We start from the raw sequence: 17,495 nt of genomic DNA, 5'->3' as shown, positions 1-17,495 counted from the left end.
ATTAAGAGCAAATCTTTAGGAGTCAGTTAAAAATAACTTCGATATTACTTTTTGTATATAGATCTCAAAAAAATTTTCTTAAACAGAAATTTAGAAGAAATATTTATAGAGCAGCTAAGATACTTAACAAGGATAACAAAGAAACAATGAGAGAGAATGACTTGTAAAACAAAAGTAACTATAACATAATTTGAGTAGAACATACATAGTTTTTAATAGGTAATAAGTGAAAATGGGTTAATTTATTACGTTTTTAAAAGTCTTCAAATTGCTCCACAGGACAATACCCAAAACTGTTTTCTTTATGTAGGAAACACATTCAAAACAAAGTGATTTCTGAGGATTTATAATGAAGAGATGTAAATAATATGACAAATATGCAAATATTTATAAAACAAGAGTGAGTTCCTGATAAGAGTCAATGTAAAATTTAGAAAGAAAAGCCTCAAGTAAGGAAGAAAAAGATGGAGAGGTTTTTTTTTTTTTTTTTTTTTTTTAATGCAGACTCTCTCCAGAGGTCTTTTTTATTCTCACCTTCATTACTTTTGAAAACATATTAAAGATAAAACTTTCTTCAGTCTGTTCGCTAATTAAGAGGAAAAAAAAAAATCGCACCCTATCCCCCCCAGAAAAAAAGCAAACAAAAAACCCAGAAACTGATAAGTGGCTTTCTGAAATAACACTATGATCTCCTGCAATGTTAATATAAACAACCAGCTGGCAGAAGACGATAAGAATGTAGTAATATTTTTAATTGGTGCTTGTTCTGAAGAGTTATATTAAAATAGTTATAATAGCAGCTTATATAAATAGGTAACAATCATTCTATGTTAACAGAAACCTCATTTCTCCTAATTCAATACTACAAGGATAAAAGAGTCAGAGATTATATAACCACAATTAGAGGCACTTTATTTAAATAACATTTATTATTTTTAAAAATAGTAAAAAAGCATATTTCCATGGTGATAGCATCTAGTATGATGTATGTTTATTACCCAAAAAAATAATATTAACTCGATATCAATTTCAGACTAATAAGCAGAACATTCCCAAGGTTACATGCTTGGACAGTCAGCACCACTTTCTCTTTAGCTCTATGATTTGATGGAAAATTGACAGAAAATTTGATATGCAAGTGTAAATATTTCATTAATCTAATTGATAATTTCATTTTATTGAGCCCTCATGTTTTAACTTATAAAGTAAAAGAAGTGTTCAGTTAAATAATATTTGATAGCAATTTCTCCTCAAATATTTTGAAGGATTTTCACTCTATTAAATCTTATATTTAGAAGTTTTGTTTTGTAGAACCAGCAGATGGCATCATGGCTACGTCACCGAACTCCACATGGTCAACCAAGGTTCAAGTCCCAGACCGGGTGGCTTCAAACTCACACAATGCACATGTGCGTGTGTGCCTAAAATCCTGAGAAAAGACTGGAGGAGAAGGGACTATGGCGTCGCCATTCCCCACTGGAGAGTGATTTCTCACTTTCCGTATTTCTGGTGAGCACACACACTCTATAGCAAAAAATCCCTCTTAAAAAAAATAAAAAGAATTTCATTTTGTTTTTAAATTTGCTATAGAGTGAGCACAGACATAGAGAAAGTGAAAAAGCATTCCCCAGTGGAGGAACGATCTCTTCTCTTTCATTCTCCTCCCAGGATTTTGGTGGACCAAGTGTGCTTTTCAGGCTATAGGGTCTGGGACTCTGCATGGTTAGTCATGTAAGATTTAGCCACCTTAGCCACCATGCCACCAACTGGTACAGAATCTTTTATTGAAATAAAAGCATTCATAATCCACTATCCTGTGTCACTTTTAAATTTGTCTTAATTGATAATGTACATGTTACATATTTTATATATTTTTGAAAGTTTTAAATTTATTCATGATAGAGAATACGTACACCCACGTGAAAGGAAGAACTTCAACAAGGTCTCTTCATACCCTCACCCTCTTACTGCAGCCCTCCATCTCAACAGAATCGTGGGCATGGGTGAAGGCACCCAGTTTGTTTTGAGTTCAGACTGGGATCCAAGATTGTAGTTAGTTATGTGGCTTCCAGCAGAAAACTGCAGTCCAGTTTTCTACCTACTGTACTAACAAGCTGACCCATAGCTTTTGCATTTATGTGAGCAAAATGGGTGCACTGTGCATTTATAACTAAAATAAATTTCATAATAAAGTATTCTTGGTAAGTCTGAAAGATAATTTTACTGTTCTTTCATGACTTGTTCTACTTGACAAAATATTTCTCTTGGCCCACCAAGTTATAGTTTATGACCCTCCAGTTAACAAAAATATCTGTCTTGGGACCAGCAGTTAGCGTAATGGCTATGTCACTGGACTCCCATGTAGTAACCGCAGTTTGTGTCCCAGACCCGGTGGCTTAAAACTCACACCAGGTGCGTGTGCATGCGTGCCCAAGATCCCAAGAGGAGAATGGAGGAGAAGGGATTTCTCGCTTTCTATCTCTCTGTCTCTCTCTGTCAGTCTGGCGAGTGCACATGCCCTATAGCGAAAACCTCTCAAAAAAAATCTGTCTTTTTTTTTTTTTTTTATTGAGAGAATTTTTCTATAGGGTGTGTGCATCCTATAAAGACAGAGACAGAGAGACAGAAAGCGAAAAATCACCCCCCAGGGGGATGGTCATGCCATAGTCCCTTCTCCTCCATTTCCTCTCGGGATCGTGGGCACACACGCACCCGCACACACGCCCGGCGGGAGTTTAAGCCACCAGGTCCAAGATTCAAATCACGGTCAACTACATGAGAATCCAGCGACATAGCCCTTACGCCAACTGCTGGTCCCAAAAATATCTATGTCTTTATGCAGATTAGTATCTGGATAATCAGTGGTCAGAGTAATTTGTGGATACCAATAGGTTTTATGAACATCAGTGCAAGAAAGCTGAACTATCAAAGTAAAATTTTCTGTTGCAAAGTAGACAATGAAGCTATTAATACAAATGTAAAATACACATATTCATTAAATAGAAAAATAGAGAGAAAGAATATTAGCAAGTCATAACTATTATTCTATAACTCATGATTAATATTGTATAGAAAAATAATAACTTAGTAGGTAAAAAAATGTAGGTTCATTTCACAAAGAGGACAATATCAATTAGAATTAGTGCTCACAAACTGATCAAAAAAAAAAAAAGAAAGAAAGAAAGAAAACTAGAGTGATCTCAAGGTAAACATTGTCAATATCCATTTAAATAGAGACCAAAAAGAAAAAAATAATAACTAATTTACTAATTCAGAAAAGTGGTGTTTATTGAATACCTTTTATAGAGTCTTTTCTATATAATAACAGCAACTGAATGCTATTCTAGTTCTGGAAGAACATACTGAAAAATAAATACAAGGGACCAGCAGATGGCAAAATGGTTATGTTGCTGGATTCCTTTGTAGTTGACCACAGTTCAAGTACTGATTTTGGCGACTTAAAACCCATGTCTTTTACATGTGCAACCAGCCCTAAGATCCGAAGAGGAGAATGGAGGAGGAAGGATTGTGACATGGCCATCTTCCTGGGGGAGGGGGTGATTTCTTGCTTTCTGTCTCTCTGTCTCTCTAGCGAGTGCATGAGCCCTACAGCAGCAAGTCTTTCTCAAAAAAAAAAAGAAAAAAAGATGGAGTCGATGCCGGAATCCTCCAGCCTTCATACTTCATAGGTTTTTGCCATAGGGCGGGCGCACCATGCCACAGCAGTTAGCGTAATGGCTATGTCGCTGGACTCCCATGTAGTCTACCGCAGTTAGCGTCCTGGACCCAGTGGCTTAAACTCACGCCGGGCACGTGTACGTGTGTGCCCAAGATCCTGAGAGGAGAATAGAGGAGAAGGGATTGCAGCGTGACCATCCCCCATGGAGGGTGATTTCTTGCTTTCTGTCTCTCTGTCTCTCTGTCTCTCTCTGTCTGTCTGGAGAGCGCACACACCCTATAGCAAAAAAAAAAAAAAAAAAAAACCTCTCCAAAAAATTATTCATCAGAATATTACACTGGTAGGGGTCAATGTTTCTGGATTCCATGAACCACCTGGACTTCTGGTGATTCATTAGGAGCCACGGACTTAGCATTAAGTTGCATTCACTCTGTGATTTTGTTACAGTGAAAGGATATGCAGAAGGATCAGTAAGGCAAAAAGACACAGGTAGAGTCAGAAAAAATCCATATGCAGGTTTCAAAGGTTCTCTCCTCAGTTACGATAAATCTAGTTAGATAACTTCTATACTAACAATAAAACATTATTCTAGTTAAAAAAAAAAAGTTTTTCTTCTTCTCGTAAGAGATTGCACCAAGCTTGCATCCTTACTCAGCAGTAAAAAGTCCAGTAAAATACGTACAGTGGGACGAGCCAGGTGGCATGATGGCTAAGGCAGCTGGATCCCACATGAGTGACTTTGGTTCTAGTCCTGGACCTGACAGCTTAAAAAAACATGCTGGACACATGTGTATGCATGCCTAAAATCCTGATAGGAGAATGAAAGAGAATGGTTTGAGGCATGGGGGGGGGGATATTCTATCACTTTTTGCCATATTCTGTTATTAAAATCAAATGACTCTGGCCCACCTTTATGTGTTAGAGATTACAAGACTGCATGGATACCAGAGGAAGGCATCAAGAGCCATTTTTGAGACTGTCTACCATACTAACTGGGTAATATTATCATTTAGATGACCCACATATTCCCAGTGGTTTTTTTTTTCAAGAAGTCAGCTATATGAGATCTGGCTCCCTTAACTATTAGGCTAAGGAATTGGCCCCTTATAAGATTTTTAATGCAAATTTAATTGATTCTTTCATTATAATGATAATTATATGAAAAATACCTAAGATGACCTCAAGAAATTATTTTATAGAAATGCATACAATAGTTACTTGCCCTTAAAATAATCACAGATCTTTACAGGATAGTATACTGCAACATTTGAGTAATTTTTGGCAGGAATATAATGAGAAATATTAATCTGAAGCAGTAATTAATCAAAAGATACCATTTTAATAGACAGAAGTAGTATGGGTAAATGATATTCATTTATGCATTTTGCCTGTTTTTCTAAATTAATTAAAGGAGATTTAATGATTTTGATCTGTCTACCCTGTCTTTGGGTTTTGTGATCATTCGGAAATGCATATACATCATGAAGATTCTGATATTTCCAACTTTGTTATTACAGACAGATTCTCATTTTGAGCCTCTGTCATATTCATTTGACAGGTAGCCTAGAAGTTAAAGGATCCTGATCCCAAACGGATGACTGTGGTTTGAATCCTGGACCTGAATGACTTAACAAAAAAATGCTCAGTACACACACTTGTGTGCCTGGCAGGACAGAGAAATGGAGAAGAAAGGATTAGACTATGCCCCATCAAAGGATGCTTTCTCTCACTCTCTTCATATTTCTGTTTCTCTCTGGAAAGCACAAATACACATGTCCTCTGGCAGTTCAAAAAAGAAGAAAAGCCTTTTAATTTGCCAGTATATCAGCCTTAACCAATCAACAGACTGTTCTTTAACCCTTTGTTCTTAGTTAAATAATGTCTTCCCCAAATTCATGTCCACTCAAAACCACACAATGTGAAAATATTCATAAATAGAATATTTACAGATCCAGTCAGGCTGAAAAGAGGTCACATTGGATTAGCATGGGCCCTCATCCAATGACTGGTAGCCTCATAAGTAAAGAGAAGTTTGGACATATCGACACACACGCTGAGGGAAGATGGTCATGTGAATGCAGAGGTAGAAATTACTTCAGTCAAGAAATGCCAAGGATTTCAAGTAATCGCCAAAAACTGGAAAGAGATAAAGAAAGATTGTCCCTTGCAATCTTTATAGAGAGACCATGACCTTTCCTTTGGAACTTCTATACTCCAAAATTGTGAGACAATAAATTTCAACCACTTTGAAACCCCAAGCTTGTGGTACTTTGTTACTGAAGCCCTGAGAAACTAATACACTCTTATGGCACTGTGTCTGTGTTTATATCTATCAGATGAGATTTATATTTATATTGTTCTGCTATCTATTGTATCTATTTATACCTTTTTTAAAGCCTTTAACTATAATCTAATAAGCACTGTACTTTAATGGACATTTGTGAATCTCTATTTCATTCCCTGCTTATTTCTCAGGTATTTGTTTAGTCTTCACATTATAATCATTACTATGCATTTCTGGAAAGAAGTATTAAAGATTTCCAAACTTTGTCATCTTAGAGTGATTATGGCGATCCCTCAAATGTCTTAGTTTCAGTCTATTTCTTTATAAGCAATTCTATGAAATGATCATCTACTGGGTACTTTTTGTAGCAATTCTAGGTGTACTCTAAGATTCATATATACAGACTGTCCTTAGAGCCATCATGCACTGTAGCAGCAAGAATATTTTGGATGTTTATTTTCTGATACATTTATTAACACTAATTCATTTAAACTGTCACATTAAATATTTGAACTTGAACCATTTAAGTTTCAGAAGATAAAGCAAAACAACATTTACTTTTTATTTATAATAAAAATATTTCTTAGGAAAAAGAGATAAGGTTATTATAAAATGTCAGTTTATCAAATATAAACAAAAAGGGGCATTATAAAAAAAAAGAGTCAGTACATCTTAATATCTCCTATTATTATGGAATCTATGTTAAAGATTAAATGTAAACATAAATAATAAAAGGAATTCATAAACATCCAAGATCATAAGAAAGCAAAAGTAATTAAGTAAACCTTAAAGATAACTAAAATTATAAAACTTTATATCTAGATTAGCTTCCATATAAGAGTATATAAATAATTTTTTTCTTTCTTTAGGTTTCTGCCATAGGGCATGTGTGCTCACTAGAGAGAGGCAGAAAGTGGGAAAGTGAGAAATCACCCCCTGAAAGGATGACTGGAAATCATCCAAGGGGTTGGGCATCCCATAATCCCTTCTCCTCTTGGGATTTTGGGTACATACATACATATAACTCTCTGTCTCTCTTTGGTGAGTGCACACAACCTATGACAAGACCTAAAAAATAAATATATAAATGATGAATAAAATTGAAAAGAAGTTGCATTATGGTGATTATCATTTGAGCTAGTTTTAGGGTTGTGAATAATTTAAAAAACTGGCTAACTTAGGCAGAAAAAAGTTATAGAGAAAATCTAAGAAATTTCAGAGCATATACAGAAAAGTTTGGTGTCTAAGTTGAAGAAAATGAGACAGGAAACAGGAAAGGAAACATTGGTTGAACATCCTTTATCCAAAATGCTGATCAGAAGATTTTGGATTTCAGATTTTTTCTTATTTTTGAAATATTCATATATGCATATTGAAATATCTTGGGGATGTGATCAAATTTAAACACAAATTTAATCTATTTAATCTATGTTTTATATACACTTAATACACATAACTTGAAGGCAATTTTAATACTGTTTTTATATTTCAGTGTTGACTTCCACCTGTCTCATAAGGTCAGATATGGAATTTTGTACTTGTAGATACACATTGGTGCTCAAAAAATTCAGATTTATGGAACATTTTGGACTTTTTTTTTTTTTTGTCATACCAAAGTAGGGATTTTATTGGAGAGGAAAAGAAAAACAGAGCTTCCAAGAAAGGAGAGGTTCCAAGAAATGGGTTGTCAAAGAAAAACTGTGGCAAGGGGCTTTTATTTTGGTCAGGAAGAGCTGTGTCTAGCCTTGTTCTAGGTAGGGCCTGTGCATGCATTTCCTTTGTGGTAGGGAGGGATACTTGCTAGATGGGTCCAATTATTCTCTGAATTTTGGAGTGGGAACAAGAAAAGTCAGGAGATTCTTTGTCTAGAAGCTTTGAACCATTCATTGTTCAAAAGGAAGAATTACAAGTCTAAGGTCAAAGGACTATGGTGACTGGAAGAAGAGGAATTATCAAGAGTCACACAACAGTATTTCTCCTCTGGGGGTGGGGATATCATCTACCTGTAAATGAGATCCAACTCTTGTCTCAATTCTCCCTCTGAAGAAGTACCCCTAACTGCCATTAGGGAAATAGGGCAAAAACAGTTCTGGCTGCTTCCTGGTGAGATGAGATGATGATGATGGGAGGGTGGCACTCGGGATTTTCACAGGTCTATCTCAAGGATTTTTTATTATTCTATTAGGGATGACTAACTTGTACAAGAGCAAGCTGCAAATGTGATTGGACTAAAAATGTTGCTACTAAGACCAGCCAGGTGGTGTGATGGTTAAGGCTGAGTCCCACATGGCCAATGTGTAGTTTGAGTTCTAGACTAGACCTGGCAGCTTGAAAAACATGCTGGGTGCATGTGCACAGTTGTCCAAAATCCAGCAAGTAGAATGGAGGAGAAGAAATTGTGGCATGGCCATTCCCCCTCTTCCTCTGACTCCCTCTCCAATGAGGGCATGTGCCTTATATCAAACAAACAAACAAACAAAATTTTTGTACTTAGGCTGTGACTAGAAATTAACCACTACCCTGACTTCCTGGTTCTATCCTATACAAGATTCTTTGAGTCATTTTCCTTTAACAATATATAGTCACATGTTCCTTGTTGCCAGAGCATATAAAATGGAAATATGTGCTCTATCTTTAGTTCTACTTGAAATTGGGGTTGAATGACTACTAAGATTTATATATGCAAGGCTTTCCCCAAATAAGAAATGTGACTATTAGCCAAAGAATTAAAAGCTCCATTCTGATTATCATAATAGAAGTTGAGTTTATTACCTCTTGAGATAGAATAATATAGATATTATTTACTCTCCTGAGACTTACCTGAAACATCTATAAAGAGACTTAAATGTATGAGGCACCAGGCAGCAGATTTAAAGACATCAGATCTCAGGTAATAAAGGACAGTGATGTGTGAAAAATGAGGACTGGGACCAGCAGTTAGCTTAATGGCTATGTCACTGGACTCCCATGTAGTCGACCGCGGTTCGCGTCCTGGACCCGGTGACTTAAAACTCAGTCCGGGCGCATGTGCGTGCGTGCGTGCCCAAGATCCTAAGAGGAGAATGGAGGAGAAGGGATTGCGGTGTGGCCATCCCCTCGGGGGGTGGGGGTGGGGGGGGGAGGTGATTTCTCACTTTCTGTCTCTCCGTCTCTCTGTCTGGCAAGCGCATGTGCCCTATAGCCAAAAAAACCCTCTCAAAACAACAACAACAACAAAAAAGAAAGAGGACTAAAGGAAGTGAGGCATGCCATTGCCCTAGCTTACCAACTTCAGAGTGTTTCCAAATCATGACACAGGAAGTGGTAATAAAGATGGAGCCCATCTGACTCCCTGAAGTTAGAGGATTGAGCCCAGAGTCCAGGGAGATCATTAACAGAAATAAAATAAAATAAAATAATAAAATAAAAAAATAAAAACATCAGCCAACTTAATAGAGTGGTGTTTTAATTGAGCAAATCTTAAATCTTTAATTGAACAAATTGAGGAATTAAAATTGAAGAGTTTGAAGACCAAGTTCCAAGCCACTCCAGCTAGCCTCGTGGCCACATAGCACTTAAGTTCTGGAAAAGGAAAGGAATGTACAGGAATGGGAACATGAGGTACGAAAATGAAAGTGAAGGAATGAGGTGGGAAAACAATTTGGATTAGTTTCATTCTTAAGTTTGTCTGCATTAGCAAAGTTTAAAAGTTGGGATGCCTGTGATTGACAAGAGCCTAGCTGTTGTAACCTAGCAACCAGCTCAGAAAAACTGTCTAACATGTGATTACAGCTTATCCATAGAAATTCAAGTGTGAGAGTGCATTGGCCATTTTAGGCAAAATAATTTAATTAAGCAAGATAAATGAGGCCAGAGTATGTGAAACAGAAGAATAGGGTAAGGAAAGCTGCATGGAACAAGAATTCCCAATGCGTACAAAGAGTCATCCTTGAGTATCTCCAATTGTTATCAAACTGTGTGAGAAAACTACCCAATGCCATGAAAAGAACTACTCAAAAGAAGATAGGGCTGGGTTTTCAAAAAGCTGATCCCAGCGCCTTTCCCACCCAGCCATACTCGTAAAATCTGCTGATTGATGGAATATTAGGTAGAGTTCAGAGGAGAGTTTTACATCAGAATGGAGCAATTATTAATCCTGGACTTAGGGTTATCCTGGCCCTGCCTAACAAGTCTTAAAAATAAGTTAGCTCATAGCTAACCTTAAATTAAATAAGTTATCCTGGATCATCTAATGGGCTCATTGTAGTAACAAAAACTTTAGTTGTGGAAGAGGGAGGCCAAGATCTGAGTTAGAGAGAGACCTGGAGCTGTGACACTGTTGGATTAGCGGTAGCAAGGATGGGTGACTTGTCACCTCTGGAAAGGGAAAGGACATAGATTGTGTCTAGAATACCCTGGAAAAATTCAGCCCTTCCTATGTAGCAGTTTCAACTCAGTGCGATTCATTTTGAATTTTTGGCCTCTGTTACCATAAAAACAAACTGTTTGTGAACTTTTAAGGCACTGTTTGTCATAATTTGTTAAAACAGCAATAACAAACACTGAAGTGAAGCTACAGAGGCTATGACATGCTTTGTGTTAAGTCTTTGTGAAGACAACTGGGAGTTTAACTCAAAAGAGAGAAACAGTTTACCGTCAAAGATCAATTTGGTAAAAGATTGATTGTTGGGATACATGACAGTAAGGCACAAATAAAGAAAATAATGAGTGGATTAATTGAGAGATTTATAAAATTATAGGATTAGAGAGGGGGACCAATTCATTTCAGTGATAAAATCAGCAGGACATAGAAATCAATTGAATGTGTGTGGATAAGGGGAAGTAGGAGGTCTCCAGATGCATTCCTCAATTTTTGGCTTGAGTAGACACTGGTATTGTCACAGAGATGCGAAAGCAAGAAGAATGAGGCCTTTGTTGGTCCTGTGTTAGTGAAGGAGATATGTGTGTAGGTGTTGAGATTCGAGTATATTGAATCTGAGATGATTATAGGACATCCCTGAGAAGAGCTGACAATAGGCTATAATCCTAAGTTTAGATTTCAAATTTAAGACTTCTATAAACACATGAGTGGAATTGAAATAAAGAAACCAATGCAAGGGTAGAATGTGCTATGAAAACAGCCTCTGAGGCCACCATTTAATAAGTGATTATCATTCTTCCTTTAGCCTTGAAAAATGGGGTAATTATTGACGAGGCTGTTATGGAGATTAAATTTTTAAAGGGTGTTTAGCTCAGCAGCTGGAGTTAGCAAATTCTCCATAAATACTAGGTATTATTACTTCATGCATGGCCCAGAAGCAACAGAGAATAGAAGTGGGGAAAAAAATAAACATCTACAAAACTAAGTTCAGACTCTTGAAATATCAGATAGTTTCTGCTCAGAAAGAATCCACTAACATTAATAGCTACCTCCTTAAAGGGAAGCCCCGTAGTTTACTGATTCCTGTATTTCCAGTGCTTAGTCCAAGAGTGAGGCACCTCATGAATGTTGACTGAATAGGTTAAATGAAGAGAAAGAAGGGCACTGCTAGATAAGGCAAAGTAGGCAAAGAGGAGGGAATGGGAAAGAGATGAGGAGGGCTAGGCATGAAAGAGGAAAACTAGGGTAGAGGCAGAGGAAGGTAGCGAGAAGGTAAGGAAACCAGTGTCAGCTATGTGGGACCTGGAGTGGGAAAAAAACTGTGGGAGCCTGGGAATGGGTGTGGTCATGGTATCTTTTGGGGGGACTGTGAAATATCAAGCCTCTGACCCTAGAATGGTCACACAATCACTCATGAATGAAACTATAGGGGAAATTAGCCAGCTACCCACCAAGGAAGATTTACTGGTTGGTGTGTATTGGCCAAGGGGAGCTACTTTCAGGGGGACATAAAATATTGAAAGTCATTCTCTTAGATCAGGTCTGTAGGATTGTTTGTGTTGTCGTTTCACTTTGCTTTGTTTAACCCTGCAGGAGTTGAAGCCCTCAAAGCAAGTATCCACCTCTCTGGAGGGCACCGCATTCTGGGACCCTCGCGGTTTGGAACCTGGAACGCGCGGGGAAGGGGCCTCACGGACACACGGCACTGGTCATTCCCGGTCCAGTTGGGACAGAGGGACCACTGGGAAAAGGTGCAAAGAAGGCAAGAGGGGAGGGCCGCCGGCAGGCAGAGGGGCCCGGCCTGCCATGGAATTGTACCTTAGCTCCTGCTCCAAGGCTGCCAACATTGCCGCCACCAAGACTGCCACCAGCAGCCTGGCGGCGAACAGCCAGCAGTGCGGAGATGTGAGTGGCCACAAACCTGGCGTCGTTGCTCTCTGTCGGCCGCAGGCCTTGTGAGGGTTGGGACAGGGATCGCCACACACTGGTCGCGCGGTTGTTAACCGCCGCTCTGGCGCTGGCATCCTCGTGCGGTGCACCGGTGGCAGTGTCTTGGCTTGAGCTGGCCACAGTTGGCTGCAGTGAGGCCCAGAAGACTTGGGAGCCAGTAAGGCTCCAAAGTTGTCTGGCAGGGGGTGCCCTTCGACTCTGATTGTATGGTGTCCCTGGTTGGGGTATGAGCAGTAAACCTAGACTAAATGAGGACTATCTAAAAGGAAAACACCAAACTCTCCATTGTGTCTGACAGGGCATACACAAAACCCACTTTCCAGGGGTCGGAGCGGCTCAACTACTAGATCTGCCTCTTGGAGTCAAGCTGCCTATGATTCCAGGAAGTGATACTGTATACTTTACTACAAATTTAAGTGAGAAGGTAAACCAGTTATCGCTCTTCATTTCTTCATGCTGTTAAATTCAGAGACTGCATCATACGAAATCACTAAGGGGATTTACACTAACATTCCTAGGAAGAAAAAAATCAAACCTACGCCTTCCTGGTGGGGGGCCCCGGTGGCAGTGGCTTGGTTTGAGCTGGCCACAGTTGGCTGCAGTGAGGCCCAGAAGACTTGGGAGCCAGTAAGGCTCCAAAGTTGTCTGGCAGGGGGTGCCCTTCGACTCTGATTGTATGGTGTCCCTGGTTGGGGTATGAGCAGTAAACCTAGACTAAATGAGGACTATCTAAAAGGAAAACACCAAACTCTCCATTGTGTCTGACAGGGCATACACAAAACCCACTTTCCAGGGGTCGGAGCGGCTCAACTACTAGATCTGCCTCTTGGAGTCAAGCTGCCTATGATTCCAGGAAGTGATACTGTATACTTTACTACAAATTTAAGTGAGAAGGTAAACCAGTTATCGCTCTTCATTTCTTCATGCTGTTAAATTCAGAGACTGCATCATACGAAATCACTAAGGGGATTTACACTAACATTCCTAGGAAGAAAAAAAATCAAACCTACATTTAACTGAGTCATTTAGATCGCATGTAAAGTAATTTCATCGAATATGGTTTGGACACAATCATGGGCCAGAATATTTAGACTGTTGTTCTTGTTTAATTTATAATTGACAGATGCATATTAACTATTTTTATGAAAAAAACAGCTTTTTATATATAGTTATATATTTAGCAAGTTTAGATTTACTTAGGAACATGCTTCACTGAAAGGCAAAAGGTATTTATTTAGTGGAGGCTGGCATTTAATCACGTGTTATGATTTTAAGCAATAGCAAGTTGAACTAAACTTTTATTAAAAAATACCTTTTTATAAAGAATTCTTTAATTCCATTTGTGATCGTTATTTTTAAAATTTGACCAGAGAGAGAGAGAGACAGAGAGAGAAGAAGGCAAGTGAGAAAACAAGCTGTCAGGTCCCGGACTTGAATCAGACTTGGCCATGTGGTAGTCCAGTGCCTTAACCACCATGCCACCTGCCTGCCCTGATAAAACAATTTTCTAAAATTTTATTTTTAATTAAATTCAACTTTACACACAAAGTGCAAAAACAAAAAAATTGGAGTTAAAATGAGTTAATAAGTCTAGTGCTTTAATCTCACTTTAATGGAAGAAGACTATGCCTTAATGAAGACTGATTTCCCCCAGCATCTTCATCCATCTTTTCTCCAAACCAGAGTATCAGTTTCTTCAGGCTGACATCTTTTACACCTACCCATGCGTATAATCCTAATATAGTCATGCTTCTGCCCACCCTTCCTCCAAATCTGGCATATCCTTTATTTCTTCCAAATCTGTGAATTTGAGCCATCCCTAAATAAATTTTCTGAACTATTATAGCTCCCAGTGAGCGTATCTTTGCTTAGAGCTCTAATTGCTGTGATTTGTATGATCTCATGCAACACTTAATCATGCTGGATAGTGTATGTACTGCCCTAAACCTTTTCATGTTTTCAGTCTGCAATGCTGTCTCTACCCCAAACCCCCCCCAGCCTCTAAGTAACTAATGCTGAAATCTTAAGGCGATCTTGTTGAGTGATTACTTGGATCAGTATTTTAAAAAGGCCTACAAGAAAGAATTGTAAGGGATCTCATACTTCCACTGTCTATGACGTCATCAGTAGTGTCTTATGCCTTGGTATTGGATGTTTGCCTAATAACTGAGTAACTGGGGCTTCTGTAGCAAACCGTCTAGACTGGATGGCTTAAGAACAAAAGAAAGTTATTTTCCATACTCACTGAGGCTGAAATTTTGAGTTCAGGGTGTCTGCATGGTTGGATGTGGATAAGGACCCTTTATAAGCACTTCCAGGAGTGTTAGCTCTTTTTGGTCTCTTGTATAAGAGATCTTTTATAAGGACTCAGTTTCATAACTGAATTAATTCCCAGAGTCATACCTCCTGATGTGGTCACATTGGAGATTAGGATTTCAACATATGATTTAGGGGGAACACAATCTGTAATAGCAATAAACATGATTTCCTAAAGTTTGGTTTGTGAAAAAAAATATTTTTTGAAAGATAATCTGTTCTACTAGACTCATGCAAGCTAATTAAAAACTTTGTCAACCTTACACAGTCGGGTTCACATCCACAGCCTAGCTTTGCAAAAATGTATTTAAAATCTATTCCATTACTTGTGATAAAACTCCTCTTCAGCATGTAAACTTAGCTCTGTCTTTGCTTTCTCAGATGTAGTCTGTCTAATGTATTACTGCTTTCTTGGTTGATTATTAATTCACTGCCTACTACTTTTTAAAAAGATGTTCTTTTTTTTAAATTACATTAACTTTCTCAGAATGTATTCATTTAATCATAATTAGGTGCCAAACTAGTTCTCTGACACTGCCTTTGTGACCTTCTTTCTTCTTTAGTAAGATCTCCTGGATGAAGTAATGACTTATATATATTAACTGGAATCAATTATTGTAACTGACACAGAAGGGTATCCAGGACCTAATGAATATATTTATTAAAAGATGTTTTCTATTCACAGGTCAGTCATTCAGGTTTGGTTGTGAGAAACATATGCCTGTCACAGCTAAGTCTCGACAGCTAAGGGAAGCTGGAAACTAAATGCTAAGTTTTAAGAGATAGTCTGCTCTTTGATTTATTGCGGATTGCTTCCCTTCCAGGAAAGATACGGGCTTCATATCTGGTCTCACTGAATTTGAGACATTGCCCTATATATAATTCCTTTCTTTGCCTTTTCAGGAAATCTGGCTTTCTGATTATGTCCCTTGAAAGGGAATAAAACTTACTGTTAAAAGACCAGAAAGAACACAAAAGCTTTTAAATGCAAGCTATCAATAGTATCTAGTTCCTCCCATTTACCCCTTTGTCTGCATATAAGACATCATTCGACCTCTCTAATCAGAGTTCTGTTCAGGATCCCTTCCAGTCAGTCTTCTTAGTGTTGAAGAATTGGACTACAGTTTTAACTGTAGCCAGACTAAACACAGAAGTAACAAATTGGTAACCCTAGGGAGATCTGGAATGATACACAATGTGGCATGATAGCAATTGAATGGAGAATGCTGTGAACTGAGTAGGTGCTTTCTGGTTTGCCACATCTTGCCTATATTCCAAATGTCTTTCATCTGAGCCAGTTGTTGACTTGATATTACTTTGGACTAAAATGTATGCTGTTATGGCCAAAGACAGAACACAAGGACAACATCAACACAATTTACTCACCTACATTCATCCTCTACATTTTCTTCTTCAGAGATAATCCTATAAGCTATTATCACCATCCTGAAATTGAAAAATTCACTAACAACTCACATAGAAAAACTTAATTGGGTAATTTTTTAATTTATAAATAGGATGCAGTAACTTGTCTGCTTAAAGTAACATGTATAGAAACATGTTGACTGTCTTTTTCTCCTTTTACATGTAAAGAATATTATGAAAGGTTGTGTTTATTCTTTAAACATAACGAAAAATCTAACTTCCTACAAATATCCTTTAAAATGGGTCCTTTAGTGTACTGGACTGTGTAATAGAGATTTGACTTCTTCTGATTGTAGCAACCAGAGATTATTGGATTTCTTCCATTAGATACCTCAACATACAATGACTTTTTAACATACACTTTATTTCTGCTATTTGTTAAAGTTGTGTTTATATGGGCCAGCAAGTTGACGTGGTAGTTAAGGCAGCAGGATCCTACATGGAGTGACTGTATAGTTCACTGCTGATTGAAAAAACCCACTGGGCATGTACACATAACCTGCATGCCCGAAATCTGGAGAGATGATTGGAGGAGAAGGAACTAAAGCATAATCGATGTGGGTAGATTCTCACCACTTTCTCTCTCTCTTTCTCTGTGTCTCTCCGGTGAACACACTTACCTTATAGCAAATCTAAAACTAAAAAAATTATGACTCATAGTGAAAGACTTTGTATTATTTTTTTCATTTTCAGGTGGCACTTGTGATATAACAATATAATTAGTATTATTCCTTTATCTTTTAAATATAGTATCTTAATTTGGAAGAAGAGGAGGAAAGGGAAGAATTCTAGCACTGACACTTAATGTAAAACAAATGATATATTCCTCCTTTCCTTGTTCTCCATTCTTTTCAGATCCATAACTAAGATGTGGAGGAATCTAAGGAAAAATTATTTGAGAGACAGTGGGATTTTAAAATAATTCACTTAGGTCGAGAAAGTAGAGAGAGACAATTCAGCTTCTCGAACTCAAATCTTTCTCTTGATAGCTTTCTCCCATTTTGGATTCTTGCAGTTTTTATTTTCAGTAAATACTGTGTTTTTTTTTTTCAATAGTTTACTTCAATGTCAAATGTATTTTATATATAATATTCTTTAATCTGTGTTTGCAGCTTTTTCGACCTTCTTATGGCTTTAACCTGACTGATCCTTATTGTCGACTTTTGGAAAACCAATATAAAAGTCTCCATGATCCACATTTAAGAGCATACTATAAGCGCAAAGATGTTCTGAGGAGATTAAAGAAAGGTGGCTACATTACCAGCAATAATAAAGTGGGTTGAAAATTACTTTTTTAATCAATAAAAACATTCAAAACTTGATATAAGATTGCTTCTACACTTCACTAGAGGGCCTTTATTGTCTTTATTTTGATCATGAATGGATACTTAGTAAGCAGCTTATGAATTACTCAGTATTAGAACCAAAGAAAATCAGACAATAGTTTCTATATAGAAATTATACCTTCACTTTTTTCCTTC

General features: G+C 37.6%; 1 protein-coding gene across 1 annotated transcript in view; it reads left to right on the top strand.

The window, feature by feature from the left end:
* Positions 1-12,043: 12,043 nt before the first annotated feature.
* The window catches only part of FSIP2 (fibrous sheath interacting protein 2), an 89,055-nt gene continuing 83,603 nt past the window's right edge, over positions 12,044-17,495 (top strand). The window contains exons 1-3 of the mRNA XM_006142703.1: positions 12,044-12,228; positions 12,572-12,697; positions 17,127-17,288. Coding sequence (XP_006142765.1) covers positions 12,130-12,228; positions 12,572-12,697; positions 17,127-17,288 — 387 coding nt within the window. The 5' untranslated portion in view covers positions 12,044-12,129. The remainder of the gene's footprint in view (positions 12,229-12,571; positions 12,698-17,126; positions 17,289-17,495) is intronic.

Source organism: Tupaia chinensis, unplaced genomic scaffold, assembly GCF_000334495.1.
Source record: "Tupaia chinensis unplaced genomic scaffold, TupChi_1.0 Scaffold000079_1, whole genome shotgun sequence".
NCBI lineage: Eukaryota > Metazoa > Chordata > Mammalia > Scandentia > Tupaiidae > Tupaia > Tupaia belangeri.
Note: the sequence above shows the minus strand (reverse complement) of the source record. Positions and strands in the feature narration are given on the sequence as shown.